The sequence below is a fragment of the Eulemur rufifrons genome, chromosome 2 (assembly GCF_041146395.1).
Source record: "Eulemur rufifrons isolate Redbay chromosome 2, OSU_ERuf_1, whole genome shotgun sequence".
Taxonomy (NCBI): Eukaryota; Metazoa; Chordata; class Mammalia; order Primates; family Lemuridae; genus Eulemur; species Eulemur rufifrons.
This window is the reverse complement of record NC_090984.1, coordinates 11,502,222-11,514,836: the sequence shown is the minus strand read 5'-3', so window position 1 is coordinate 11,514,836 and position 12,615 is coordinate 11,502,222. Positions and strand designations below refer to the sequence as shown.

General features: G+C 51.3%; 2 protein-coding genes across 10 annotated transcripts in view; one reads left to right on the top strand and one right to left on the bottom strand.

Moving 5' to 3' along the window:
- Positions 1 to 8,407: 8,407 nt before the first annotated feature.
- Positions 8,408 to 10,567, top strand: TMED1 (transmembrane p24 trafficking protein 1). Its single transcript, XM_069478411.1, has 4 exons — positions 8,408 to 8,590; positions 9,261 to 9,358; positions 9,506 to 9,689; positions 10,349 to 10,567. Exons 1-4 carry the CDS (start codon positions 8,408 to 8,410, stop codon positions 10,565 to 10,567), a joined length of 684 nt encoding a protein of 227 aa, XP_069334512.1.
- A 727-nt stretch (positions 10,568 to 11,294) lies between these two features.
- The window catches only part of DNM2 (dynamin 2), a 76,561-nt gene continuing 75,240 nt past the window's right edge, over positions 11,295 to 12,615 (bottom strand). For 6 of the 9 annotated variants that reach the window (XM_069478387.1, XM_069478348.1, XM_069478380.1 and 3 more), the window contains one exon: positions 11,702 to 12,612. In XM_069478387.1, the coding sequence (XP_069334488.1) occupies positions 12,543 to 12,612 (70 nt within the window). In that variant the 3' untranslated portion in view covers positions 11,702 to 12,542. Of the gene's footprint in view, positions 11,398 to 11,701; positions 12,613 to 12,615 lie in introns of those variants that run through there. The other 3 variants (XM_069478363.1, XM_069478356.1, XM_069478398.1) reach the window with 2 other exon arrangements.

Here is a 12,615-nt window from a genome sequence, read left to right as displayed (position 1 = left end):
CAGGAAATCTGGCTAAGGCCAGAGGGGCCCACGGCTGCCCGCCAACTCCTCCTGTGAGGCCAGATCGGGGAAAGGAGAACCAAAGCTGATTCGAGCGGAGAGTTTCCTCACTGGCAGGAAGTTGCATACACACACACACACACACACACACACACACACACTTGGGCACTGAAAGGGACTCTCTCCTCTCCCCACCTCTTCCCCAAACGCACACCAGACCCTGGCACCTCTCTGTAACCTCGTGGCTGTGCCTCTACAAATCGGAGGGAAGAAAATGCATGAAACAGTTGGGTGTTTGTTTGTTTTTTCTATCTCCCCAAGAGAACTCTTGGGCATGAGGAAAGGCGACAACAGTGGGCTGTCTGGGAAACCCGCACCCAGATCACAAACCACAGCCCAACCAGTGCCCAAACTGAAAGGAATGAAGGGCAGACAGTGGGAGGCCACGGTGGTTAGGGCTTGGCCTCTGCAACCTCAGACAAGGCTTTTCTTTCTAGAAGCCTCAGCTTGCTGCTCTGCAGAATGGGGCCAATATTAATAGCAATGGACATTAGATCCAAAGAACTCATGGGATGGAGCCCAAAAGTTCAAGGCTGCAGTGAGCTATGTTCACGCCACTGCACTCCAGCCTGTGCGACAGAGCCAGACCCTATGTTGAAAAAAAATCAAAATAAGAACTCATGGTATGAAATGCAGGGCCTAGTGGGTTGTGAGCACTCCCAACGTGAGGCTACAGGGAAGAAAAGCTTCATCAGCCCGGTGAAGGAAACACTAGCTCCAGAATTGAGGAAAATGATATAGTTTGCAGAATAAATTGCCTCCTCTTTATAGTCCAGAAACTTCCAGGGTTCTGCCTTATCAGTGAGTTTTGCTTTGGTCTTTCTAAAACATTTTTGTTTGAGCCAAGCAGGTTGGCCTGGAGGTTTACACCCAGGAAGGATATAGTGTGTGGTCACCAAACATTAAAAAGGGTCATTAGAGTGGACTTTATTCTTTGGACACAAAAAGCTCATTCCAGCCTCCAGGACTTTACACGTGCTGCTTCCCTTGCCTGGGACAAGATTCTACCAACCTGCTCAAATCCTACTTGTCCTAGGTCTCAGCTTACATATCACTTCTGCGGCCAGGCACGGTGGTTCACACCCGTAATCTTAGCACTCTGGGAGGCTGAGCCAGGAGGATCGCTTGAGCTCAGGAGTTTGGGACCAGCCTGAACAAGAGCAAGACCCCATCTCTACTAAAAATAGAAAAAATTAGCCAGTGTGGTGCCACACACCTGTGGTCCCAGCTACTTAGGAGGCTGAGGCAGGAGGATTGCTTGAGCCTAGGAGTTTGAGGTTGCTGTGAGCTAGGCTGAGGCCATGGCACTCTAGCCTGGGCAACAGAGCAAGACTCTGTCTCAAGAAAAAAAAAAACGTAATAATAACTTCTGGGATACCTTTCTAGGTCCCTCTAGACATAGAGAAATCCCCTTGCTGAATTTTCCCTTAGTACCTTGTAATTTTCTTTTCTTGCAATTAGCATGCTTGCATTTTCAAGGAATTTGTCCATTTCACCTAAGTTGTTGAATTTATTGGTATAAAGTTGTTCATATTCCCTTATTATCCTTTTAATGTCTATAGGGTCTGTAGTGATGTTCCTTCTTTCATTCTTGACAATGGTAACTTGTGTGTTCTCTTTTTTTCTTATTAGTCTTGCTAGGGGTTAATCAGTTTGATTAATCTTTTATTAATCTTTTCACAGTGGCACCATCATAGCTCACTGCAGCCTCAAATTCCTGGGCTCAAGTGATCCTCCTGCCTCAGCCTCCCGAGTAGCTGGGACTACAGTTATGCAACAGCACGCTCAGCTAATTTTACAGACTTTTTGTAGAAATGGGGTCTTACTATTACCCAGGGTGGTCTTGAACTCCTGACCTCAAGTGATCCTCCAGCCCCTCAGCCTTCCAAAGTGCTGGGATTATAGGTGTGAGCCACTGTGCCTGGCTTCTTCATGGTTTCTTAAAACAGGTTTCTTCCTCCAAGAGTGCAGGGATGGGGCCTGTGTTGTCACCTACAATGTCCCCAGGGCTTGGCACATCATAAAGATTTCTCAATCATTTGACCTGAAAGCCAAAAAACATCCACTCAGGCAATTTTTGTGGCTGTTTGCCGGGTGTGTAGGAGACTGAATTAAGTGAGATTCCTGGCTCATTTTTTGCACCAACTGTTTACTCGGTTTCGCCAAGGGCCCAGAATTGTACTGAGTGCCAGGCATATCATGATGAATACAAACAGCTCATGCCCTCACAGCTCAGAGTTCAGGAACAAAGCTGACGAGTAGACAATGAGAGTCCAGGTGGTGAAGTGCTATGGCAGTGGCAGTCACCAAGAGGAGCTCTTAATCCCACAGTTCAGGGAAGGCTTCTGGGAGGAGGTAACATCTGACTCCAGAGACTGAGAAGGAGAGAGAGGAAGGGCAATCTACGTAGAAGGAACAGTATTCACAGAGGGCCTTGGCTGTATGCAAAGACTTAATCCTGGTGCCATTTAATATGGTGCAGGGATCTACAGCTTGGAATTTTGAATTCACTGGGCCCTTTGCTCAGCAAAACAGAACCACATACCTGAGTTGGTCAAGTATCAAGCAGATGGCGCCCTCAAGAGTCATAGGTAGGGTGAACAGCAATGGCGATTCCTCCTGGGGTCAGAGAGCTGTTACCACCCCAGGCCTGACCTTAGTGGGGAGGAAGCAGTCACGGAAGCTAATTGAAGAGATCTGTAGTTGCAGGCTTTGGTAGAGAGATGCAGACCAACAGGGCAGAGGCCAGGAAACATATATCAACACCTCCACATCCTCCTCCTGCTCCAGCCCTCACATCTGCCAGGGCCAAACTCACCTGGGACCAAGAGGGAAAGGCCAAGTGGACACGGTTTGTAGAGACTGGCCTCCCGGGGTGCAGGGCAGGGTGGAGAGTGGGGCCGGTGGGGTGAACAGAGACTGCCCAGCACACACTGCAAGAATCTACTGTTATAATTTCAGGGCATCACTGACCTTCAGGGCAACTGTGAGCTCCTCAGGAACGTAAGGACCCAGGCAGGCTAAGATTCTAGGTCAATACCACAAAGGGAACAGGGCCCCACCATCATGTGGCTTTTCTCTGATAGGGTCTTCTCCTTGCTACTTCAAGTCTCATCTCAAATGCTGCTTCCTCAGGGAAGCCCTCCCTGACTCCACCTAGGCTAAATTAGCCATCCCATTACCATCTACTGCCTATACTGCCTAGCATTTACTACTTCTTTTTCTTTTTCTTTTTTTTTTTTCTTTCTTTCTTTTTTTTTAAGACAGGATCTTGCTCTGTCACCCAGGCTGGAGTATACTGGCACCATAGCTCACTGTGACCTCAAACTCCTGGGCTCAAGCCATACTCCTACTTCGGTTTCCAGAGTAGCTGGGACTACAGGTGTGCACCACCATGCCCAGTTAATTTTTAATTTTTAATTTTTTTTTTTTGTAGAGAAGGGGTCTTGCTATGTTGTTCAGGCTGGTCACGAGCTCCTGGGCTCAAGCGATCCTCCCATCTCAGCCTCCCAAAGTGCTGGGATTCCAGGCATCAGCCAGCACACCCAGCCTAGCATTGACTTCTTGGTGCCTATAAATAGCTGAAATAACCTTAAGGCTAAACTTGTGTATTGTCTTGCTCCTGCGCTAGGCTATCAGCTCCATGAGGACACAGATGGTCAGTGTCTGTTGTATTCACACTGTCAGATGCTCAGTAGATACCTGCTGAATAATAATTGGGGAGGAGAGTTTTTGTTTTTGTTTGTTTACTCAAAGGACATGAATCACCCATTCATGAGTCACCAGAGGTCAGCAAGAATGGTGGAATAGGGCCGGGCGCGGTGGCTCACGCCTGTAATCCTAGCACTCTGGGAGGCCGAGGCGGGTGGATCGCTCGAGGTCAGGAGTTCGAGACCAGCCTGAGCAAGAGTGAGACCCCGTCTCTACTAAAAAAATAGAAAGAAATTATATGGACAACTAAAAATATATATATACAAAAAATTAGCCGGGCATGGTGGCACATGCCTGTAGTCCCAGCCACTTGGGAGGCTGAGACAGGAGGATCGCTTGAGCCCAGAAGTTTGAGGTTGCTGTGAGCTAGGCTGACGCCACGGCACTCACTCTAGCCTGGGCAACAAAGTGAGACTCTGTCTCAACAAAAAAAAAAAAAAAAAAAAAAAAAAAAAAAAAAAAAAAAAAAAAAAAAGAATGGTGGAATAGGTAGCTCCAAGGGCCCGTTCCTTCACAGAAACATCAAAATAAATAAATAAATAAATAAACAAACAAAAAAACTATCAGAATCAACTTTACCCAAACTCTGGTGGTGTTTAATAAAAATTATAGGAGGCCATTGTTTTAGACTAAATTTCTATACTAGGCTTCAACAGACCAGTCTAAAAATCAAAATGGAGTCACCCATGCCAACGTTCCACATCACCAAACTGAAACTGAGCTATTTTCCAACCTTCCTGCTTAGCGTTGCGGTGTCTAGAATCGCAGATAAAGCCAATTGAGATCTTTAATTAAATGCGTGGTCATTTTGCCCTTTGATATTGGAAAACAAAGGTTTATGCCAATCAAGCAAACACTGAATCAAGAAAAAGGCAACTTGAACATGGCAGGAGAGCTTTATGGTATTTTCACTTGTCCTTGCCCCCATGTCCTTCTGCACTGCACAAGTCTTGAGGACAGCAGCCTGTGTTCTCAGGATGGAGTCCTGGTTCCCGAGGGAACAGAGCAGCCCCCATTCTCCCACCCACATACTAGCCGGGCCTGACCCTGCTTAGCTTCTAAGATCTGACAAGATCAAGAGCTTTCTGGGTGATATCGCCATTGAGGCAGCCTCCATTCTCAAAGTCCAGTCATGTACTACATAATGACATTTCAGTCATATACGATGCCATTGTTTCCATAAGATTATAACATTGTATTTTCACCATACATTTCCTATGTTTCAATATTTAGATACACAAATACTTACCATTGTGTTAAACTGCCTACAAATTCAGTACAGCAACATGCAGTACAACTTTGTAGCCTAGAAGCAACAGGCTAGCCCATAAAGCCTAGGTGTGTAGTAAGCTATGCCATCTAGGTTTGTGTAAGTGCAATTTGTGATGTCTGCACAAGGAAACTGCCTGGGGATGCATTTCTCAGAAAGCATCCTCATTGTTAAGCCAAGTGCGACTGCACTGTGTTTGTTCTAACATGTCTAGAGGCTACAGAAGGGTTGACTCAGGTCTTTGTCTTTGCTTAACTCTGAATACATTCCTTGAAAACATTGTCAAGGCAAAGGAAGAACCCACATGTGCCTGGAGCAAAAGATTGCAATGGAGTAAAACAATACACATGCCAGAGCTTGAGTGGAAAAGTGGTGGTGAAAGTTTCTTTGGGTAATAAAGGCATTCATGTATACTGAAGAATCAGAAAGCAATGTGCAATGCCCAGGGTAGGATGCATGTTCAGAAAAGACCTGAGAAGTCCCTAAGCTTTCACCAATCACTAGGCTGAGCACAAGCAGGAAGTGAAGGCTAAGGTAGAGCTGTAAACACTCTGGCTAAGCACTGGAAGATGCCAGCACAGATCTGCAAAGACTGGGAGAGGTTTTTAGTTTATTTTTTCTTTTTCCTCCCTTTCCATAAGATATAAAGAATTCTTACAATCCAAAAACAAAAAGATAAGCAAACCATTTTTTTTGGGCAAAAGACTTGAACAGATATTTCTCCAAATATGATATACAAATGGCCAAGAAGCACATGGAAAGATGACCAACATCATTAGTAAGCAGGGTAATGCAAATCCAAACCACAATGAAATACCACTGCATACCCACTAGGATGTCTATAATAAAAATAAACCAGAAAATCATAAGTGTTGGTATGCAGAGAAATTTGAATCCTCATACATGGTTGGTGGGAATGGAAAATAGTGTAGCCACTGGGGAAAACACGTTGTAGTTCCTCAAAAAGTTGAACACAGAATTACCATATGACCCAGCAATTCCACTCCTAGGCAGATGCCCAAAAGAACTGAAAGCAGGTACTCAGACAAATATACATACACACATGTGCACCTAGATGTTCATCAACAATGAATGTATAGGCTGGCGAGGTGGCTCACACCTGTGATCCTAGCACTCTGGGAGGCCGAGGCCGGAGGATCACATGAGTTCAGGAGTCTGAGACCAGCCTGAGCAAGAACGAGACCCAGTCTCAACTAAAAATAGATAGAAATTAGTCAGACAACTAAGGATATACAGAAAAAAATTATCTGGGCATGGTGGTACATGCCTGTGGTCCCAGCTACTTGGGAGGCTGAGGTGGGAGGATCACTTGAGGCCAGGAGTTTGAGACCAGCCTGGGCAACATGGCAAGACTCCGTCTCTAAAAAAGATAGAAAAATTAGCTGAGTGTGGTGATGCATGCTTGTGGTCCCAGCTACTTGGGAGGCTGGGGCAGGACGTTCGCTTGAGCCCAGGAGTTTGAGGTTGCTGTGAGCTAGGCTGATGCCACGGCACTCTAGCCTGGGCAACAGAGTGAGACTGTGTCTCAAAAAGAAAAAAAAAAAAATGGATAAACTGTAGTATGTGTATACAGTGGAATACTACTCAGCCATAAAAAGGAATTAAATACTAAAATGTGATACATGGAGGAACCTCAGAAACATGCTAAGTGAAAGAAGTCAGATGTAAATGGTCACACATCATATGATTCCACTTATATGAAATATCCATAGTGGGTAAATCTATAGAGGCAGAAAGCAGACTGCTGGTTGCCAGAGGTGAGGTGAGGGGGAAATGGGCAATAACTGCTTAATTGGTACAGGGATTCTTTTCAGGCTGATGAAAATGTTTTGGAACTAGATAGAAGCAGTGGTTGCACAACATTGTGAATGTACTGAACATCACTGAATTTTAAAATGGCTAATTTTATTCAATGCGAAATCTTATCACATTTTAAAAAATCCATTAAAAAAGGGAAATCACCCATTCTCCATTACTACTTCAAAATATCCAAGCAATGAGTCTCATGGTAGAAAAACTTGGAGCGAAGAATACCAAGCAGACATTACAAACGGTTGCTACTTCCCTAAGTTCTCCAAATGCAAGAAAGGGCTGACAACCACCAGCTGTATGTGAAGAGTAATTATCACGACCTGCCAACCTATCCCGGGTCCATCGTTGAAGACTAAAGGCATTTTTGCAAAACGTTTAGATGGGATCACCAAGTAGAGTCCATTTGTCCAATGGCTTTTGCTTTTCTGTCTGCTTCCCAGAGGAACGTGGCCGCCAGATCCTTTAAACCCTACTGAGGGAATAGGTTAAGCGATACGCTGCCCAATGGTGGGCAATGAATCAGGAACCAAGTAACATTATTATTTACTGAGGGCTGCAATGTGCCAAGCCCTGTGGAGTGACACATGCACTCAACAAGCATTATCTCACTTAGTCCTCACAACAGCCCAACGGGTTAGGCCTATTATCATCCCCAGTTTGTGGATGAGGAAACTGAGGCTCAGCGGGGTGACTGCCTCAGACAAAGGCTAGGCTGTGGCTCTCAGGCCCACACTCTAGTCACCGCTTCTCACCCGGGCTGTCGTTTTTCCTTACCCGAGGCCAACTTAATGACGCTGTTTACCTGCAGGCCCTCGAGTTTGAGACCTGGGGCATGCAGGGTGGGACGAAGCCCCTCTACTGACTCTAAGCAAGGAAAGCCAAGCGCTCAGTATGGGCCAGCCTTCGTTCCAATTCTCACCCTACAGAGTGGTCATTCCATGACCCTCAACTTACACACAAGGGAACTGACAAAAGTGATGGTTCTAAGGCGCAAAGGAAATGAGGGGGGGCCGGAGGTCTAATCTGACGCCACCCTCGGAAGTCACGCACGACACACTCCCCATAGTATCTCCACCCAGCCCCAGCTGAGGCATTTTATAGGCGAGCCCTACGGGTCGTGCGCAGGGCCATGTCCAGCCGCTATTTTGGGATCGCTCCACCCAGCCTGGACTGCCAATCTGGAGTCGCGCGCGGAGTACTCTGGGAAAACCACAGGGAGGTGCCCTGGAAGGACCCGGCCGCCTCCACCTTAGTTGTTTTGGCTTTTGCCTGAGAAAGATGCGCCATTATGGCACTTATTTTTGTCACTTTTCCCCACAAGTGGTTAAGACTAGAGGTGGAGGTCTTTCAGAAAAAGTTTCTAGGCAGTTGAGTGTTTTTAGGCACATTAGGCATTCATTCGGGCAGCTTGTCTCTCAGGGGGTCCTTCACTCCTGGCTCCGCTATGGACAGAAGAGGCTGCCAATGAGCTCAGGGGGCAGGGCCAGCCCTTAAAGGAGCCGCGACCCGTGAGCAGACCAGAGGGTGACCCGGATGATGGCGGCCGGCGCGGCCCTAGCCCTGGCCCTGTGGCTACTACTGCCTCCAGTGGAGGTGGCAGGGGCTGGACCCCCGCCGATCCAGGACGGCGAGTTCACGTTCCTGTTGCCTGCGGGGAGGAAGCAGTGTTTTTACCAGTCCGCGCCGGCCAACGCAAGCCTAGAGACCGAGTACCAGGTAGACGGTCCCGGGCTGCAGAGCTAGCGGAGTCAGGGAGAGGGGGCGTGTCCAAGCAGCCGAGGCGAGGCGTGTCTTAGAGGGAATGGGGAGGAGCCTGTGCGTGGGAGCTCGGGGGCGGAGCTCGGGAGAGCTAGAGGGAGGGGGCGGGGACGGCACGCGGGAGATGAATGGGTGGGCGTAATGAAGGAGGCGGGGCTAGAATGAGACTGCCGGAGCGGGCGGGGCCCACGGGAAGTTGAGGGAGCCTCTCAGATGACAGAACTCTCGCTGGTGGGCGTGGCTAGTGTGCTGATAGGGAGGCTACAAGGGCGTGGCCAATGCAAACATTTCACTAGGATTAGTCTAAGAGGGCAGGACCCTATCGCTTTTGGAGGCGGGGCTAAGTGAGGGGGCGTGGTCAACAAAACGTCCATCAAGGACTTTGGTAGGGTGCGTGGCCAGATGAAAGAATTGACCCCGAATCCGCTGCTGTATTAATGAAGACGGAGGCATGGCAAGAGTTGTGGCCAGAGGGACTGGTGGGGTCGCGACCGGGTTGTAGGTGTGTCTGTGCTCAAGTCTGCCCTTGGTGTTCGGCATGGTTGTCTGGTTGGTCTAGCCCTGGTTTTCTTGGGCAGGCGCCCTTGGCCTGCTGCTAACCATCTACCCACTCTTACCTGCTCCCCAGGTGATTGGAGGTGCTGGACTGGACGTGGATTTCACGCTGGAGAGCCCTCAGGGTGTGCTGTTGGTCAGCGATTCCCGCAAGGCTGATGGGGTGCACACGTGAGTTAAGTCCTGCTGCCTGCCTGGGTTTGGTTACAGCCCTGGCCCTCCCCTGCAGCCTCAGGTTACCGCCCTGCCTGCCCTGCAGAGTCTGGCTGGCTGGCCACTCAGGGTCATGACTGTGTGTCTGTGTGTCTGTCTGCCCAGGGTGGAGCCCACAGAGGCCGGAGACTACAAGCTATGTTTTGACAACTCCTTCAGCACAATCTCTGAGAAGCTGGTGTTCTTTGAACTCATCTTTGACAGCTTGCAAGATGACGAGGAGGTCGAGGGCTGGGCAGAGGCTGTGGAGCCGGAGGAAATGCTGGATGTCAAAATGGAGGACATTAAGGTGTGCCCAGGCTGAGATGGGGGCCACTCCTCCCAGATCTCCGGCATTAGGCAGCAGGGTGCCCCTGCCCTCTCTTCAGCTGGAGTCCCCCCATTTGGCCTGACCCAGCCTCCTCTACATCGTGGTGCCCCCAACTTAATTGTAACAGTAGCAGCTCCATTACGTAGCCCATTTCTAAGTGTAAACCCTATTTTAAGGGCTGAAATAACTCATAAATCTCGATAACTACCCCATGAAGTACCTCCTGTGCTCTAATTATCCCCATTTTACAGTTGCGGAAACTGAGGCACAGCGCAGCTAAGCAACCCAAGGCCACACAGCTAGCCACTGGTGGAGGAGTATCTAAATCCAGGCAGTCTAGCTTCAGCAACTATGCTCAACCATGAGTAAACATGTTCTGTACATTTATTTAGGCATTCAATTTTCACATGTATTTTGAGGTTTATAGGAAAGGAAGAAGCTGAGGCCCAGAGAGGTTAATTAACTTGCCCACGGTCACACAGCCAGAGAGTGGAAGAGCAAGGATTCAGACTTAGGCAGCTGTGTTCTCAGCTGTGCCCCCCAGCCCAACATGGGCTCACCCCTTTCCCCCCAGCTGTTACTGGTCACTGCTTTGCAAAGGGCAGAAGTCTGACCCTGCTCCTTCCTCTGCCCCGTAGGAGTCCATCGAGACCATGAGGACCCGGCTGGAGCGCAGCATCCAGATGTTGACACTGCTGCGGGCCTTTGAGGCACGCGACCGCAACCTGCAGGAGGGCAATCTGGAACGGGTCAACTTTTGGTCGGCTATCAACGTGGCCGTCTTGCTGCTGGTGGCCGTGCTGCAGGTCTGCACGGTCAAGCGCTTCTTCCAGGACAAGCGGCCCATGCCCACGTAGCCCCTACCCCAGAAGGAAGGGGATAAAGAAGGGACGGTGGGGCGTGTGCTTGTGGACTTGGGGGTCCCTCCCCAACTTAGTTTCCGGCGAGGGGAGGCCCCAGATAAAGCCTGGTGCTTCTGGGCAGGCAGGGGACACCGCTGGCTTGCAGGCCTTGGTCCTCTGGGAGGGGCAGCTCAGCAGCTGCATCTGCTTTCCTGGAAGTCGTGCTGGGGGCACTGCAGTGTTGCAACGCGACCATTGGATTTTCTGGTCCTCCCACCCCACTGTAAATGTGCCTTAGCCCAAGTCTTCCAGCCTGTGTCAGTGCTGCCCCGAATGGGATGAGGCCCGGGAAGCAAACCCTGCTCTTCCCCGCCTGGGCCCCCCGAGCCAGGTCGTGCTGGGAGGGGGCCTGCTGCTTCTTCCAGGGACCGGGAAGGAAACATGGCTGTGGAGCTGTTGCCAGGACAGTCGCTTTATCCGACAGGAAGGGGCCCTGGCCCCTTGGCCCAGCTGGCTGTGAGGTCTGGTAACAGAACTCCAGGAGCAGGGGCCCGCAAGACCCTCTGCCCCTCCCCTTCTCCCTGCAGGGGCCCCAGACAGGGCTGAGGGGTGGCCTGGCCAAAGCCTGAGCTGGAGACTCAGAGAACAAAGGGCTGTCTGGCCTGGGCACGGGAGTCAATAAATTATGGACAGAAAATCATAGAGCCTGGTGATTGGGGACTTGGGGGCACCAGCTGGGACAGACCTGCCCCCACCACAGGGGCAGCCAGGCGGGCAGGGGTGAGGGTGGGGTCTCCCACGAAGCTCAGAAGAAAGGTCGTGCGGGAGCCGATGGAGGTGGTCGCCTGGGCACAAGAGAAAAATCAGAGAGCAAAGTTTAACTGTGTCCCCAGCTGGGCCACAAGGCCTGGGCCCCCCAAAGAGGGCAAGAGAAGGGGGACCCCTGCATGTCGGGCAGCAGCCAGTTCTGTGTGAGTGTGGTGGCAGTGTGGGGGAGTGGGGAATGTCTACGCATGGTTTCCTGCAGCAGAAGTCACACCCGCCCCTGTCGCCAGAGCAGAGCCCCCAGTAAGGAGTGGGAGGCCGGCAAGGGCCGGCGGCACCTGAGCGCTCAGCCTGAACACCAACACAAAAGGCCCACACAGCAGCCACCAGAAGCGTCTTCCCTTTATTTTAGTTTATTAATAGGATACAGAGTGCAGGCACTTACAGTGGTCAAACCGAGCGAGGAGAGAGCGAGGTCTGCTCAGAGAGAGGCCGCCCGGGGCCAACCCCGTGGGAGAGGCCTGGGTGGGGTTGAGAGGCCTCCAAAGCCCCCCTCAACCCACACAGCCCGGAGCCCAAGCCACCCTGGGGTCCCAGGAGGAGGAGAGGGCTGAGAGCAGAGACAGCGAGGCTGGCCCGGGCTGGGAGTTCCGGGCGTGGAGAAGGCACCTCTGGCAGCCGAGGCCGGCTGGGCTCAGGCTGTGTGGTTAATATGGCCAAGAAAGGACTATGTACAACTCGGGCCTGGTGGGCCGGCAGCGCTGCACCCACCGGGCCTGGCTCGCCGCTGGGGAGCTCCCACTGGTGAGAGGTGGACACATAGCTCTGCACCCCGCCAGGGACTGGGGGATACAGACAGCCGTGGCACCCCGGCTACCAGAAGGCCTGCTCCACATGGGCTTTCCCGGCCAGAGAAGGCTGTGGCGGAGTTCTCCCCACCCTCGCCTAGACCTCTCCAGTCAAGGAGGTGCCCAGGCTGCAGGTGCCCCCTCTGTGACCCTGAGACCCCATCCCCCAAAGTGCAACACTCCTGCACCCCCCACTGGGAGCTGCAGGGCCCCTTCTCTCATGCGGTGTCCATCTGGGGACGGGCCGGGGTGAGGGGAGAAGCAGGGGCTGCCCGCAGGGAGCCTGGTCCTGGCCTAGGGGTGGCGGAAGGGCCCAGACCACCGAAGCTCCTGCACTGAGGGTGCGCAAGGCCCCCAGAATGCGCCCCCCGCACGGCCTAGTCGAGCAGGGATGGCTCGGCAGGGCGGATAATGGTGGGCCGGCTGGGCGCAGCGGGGGGTCTTCTGCTG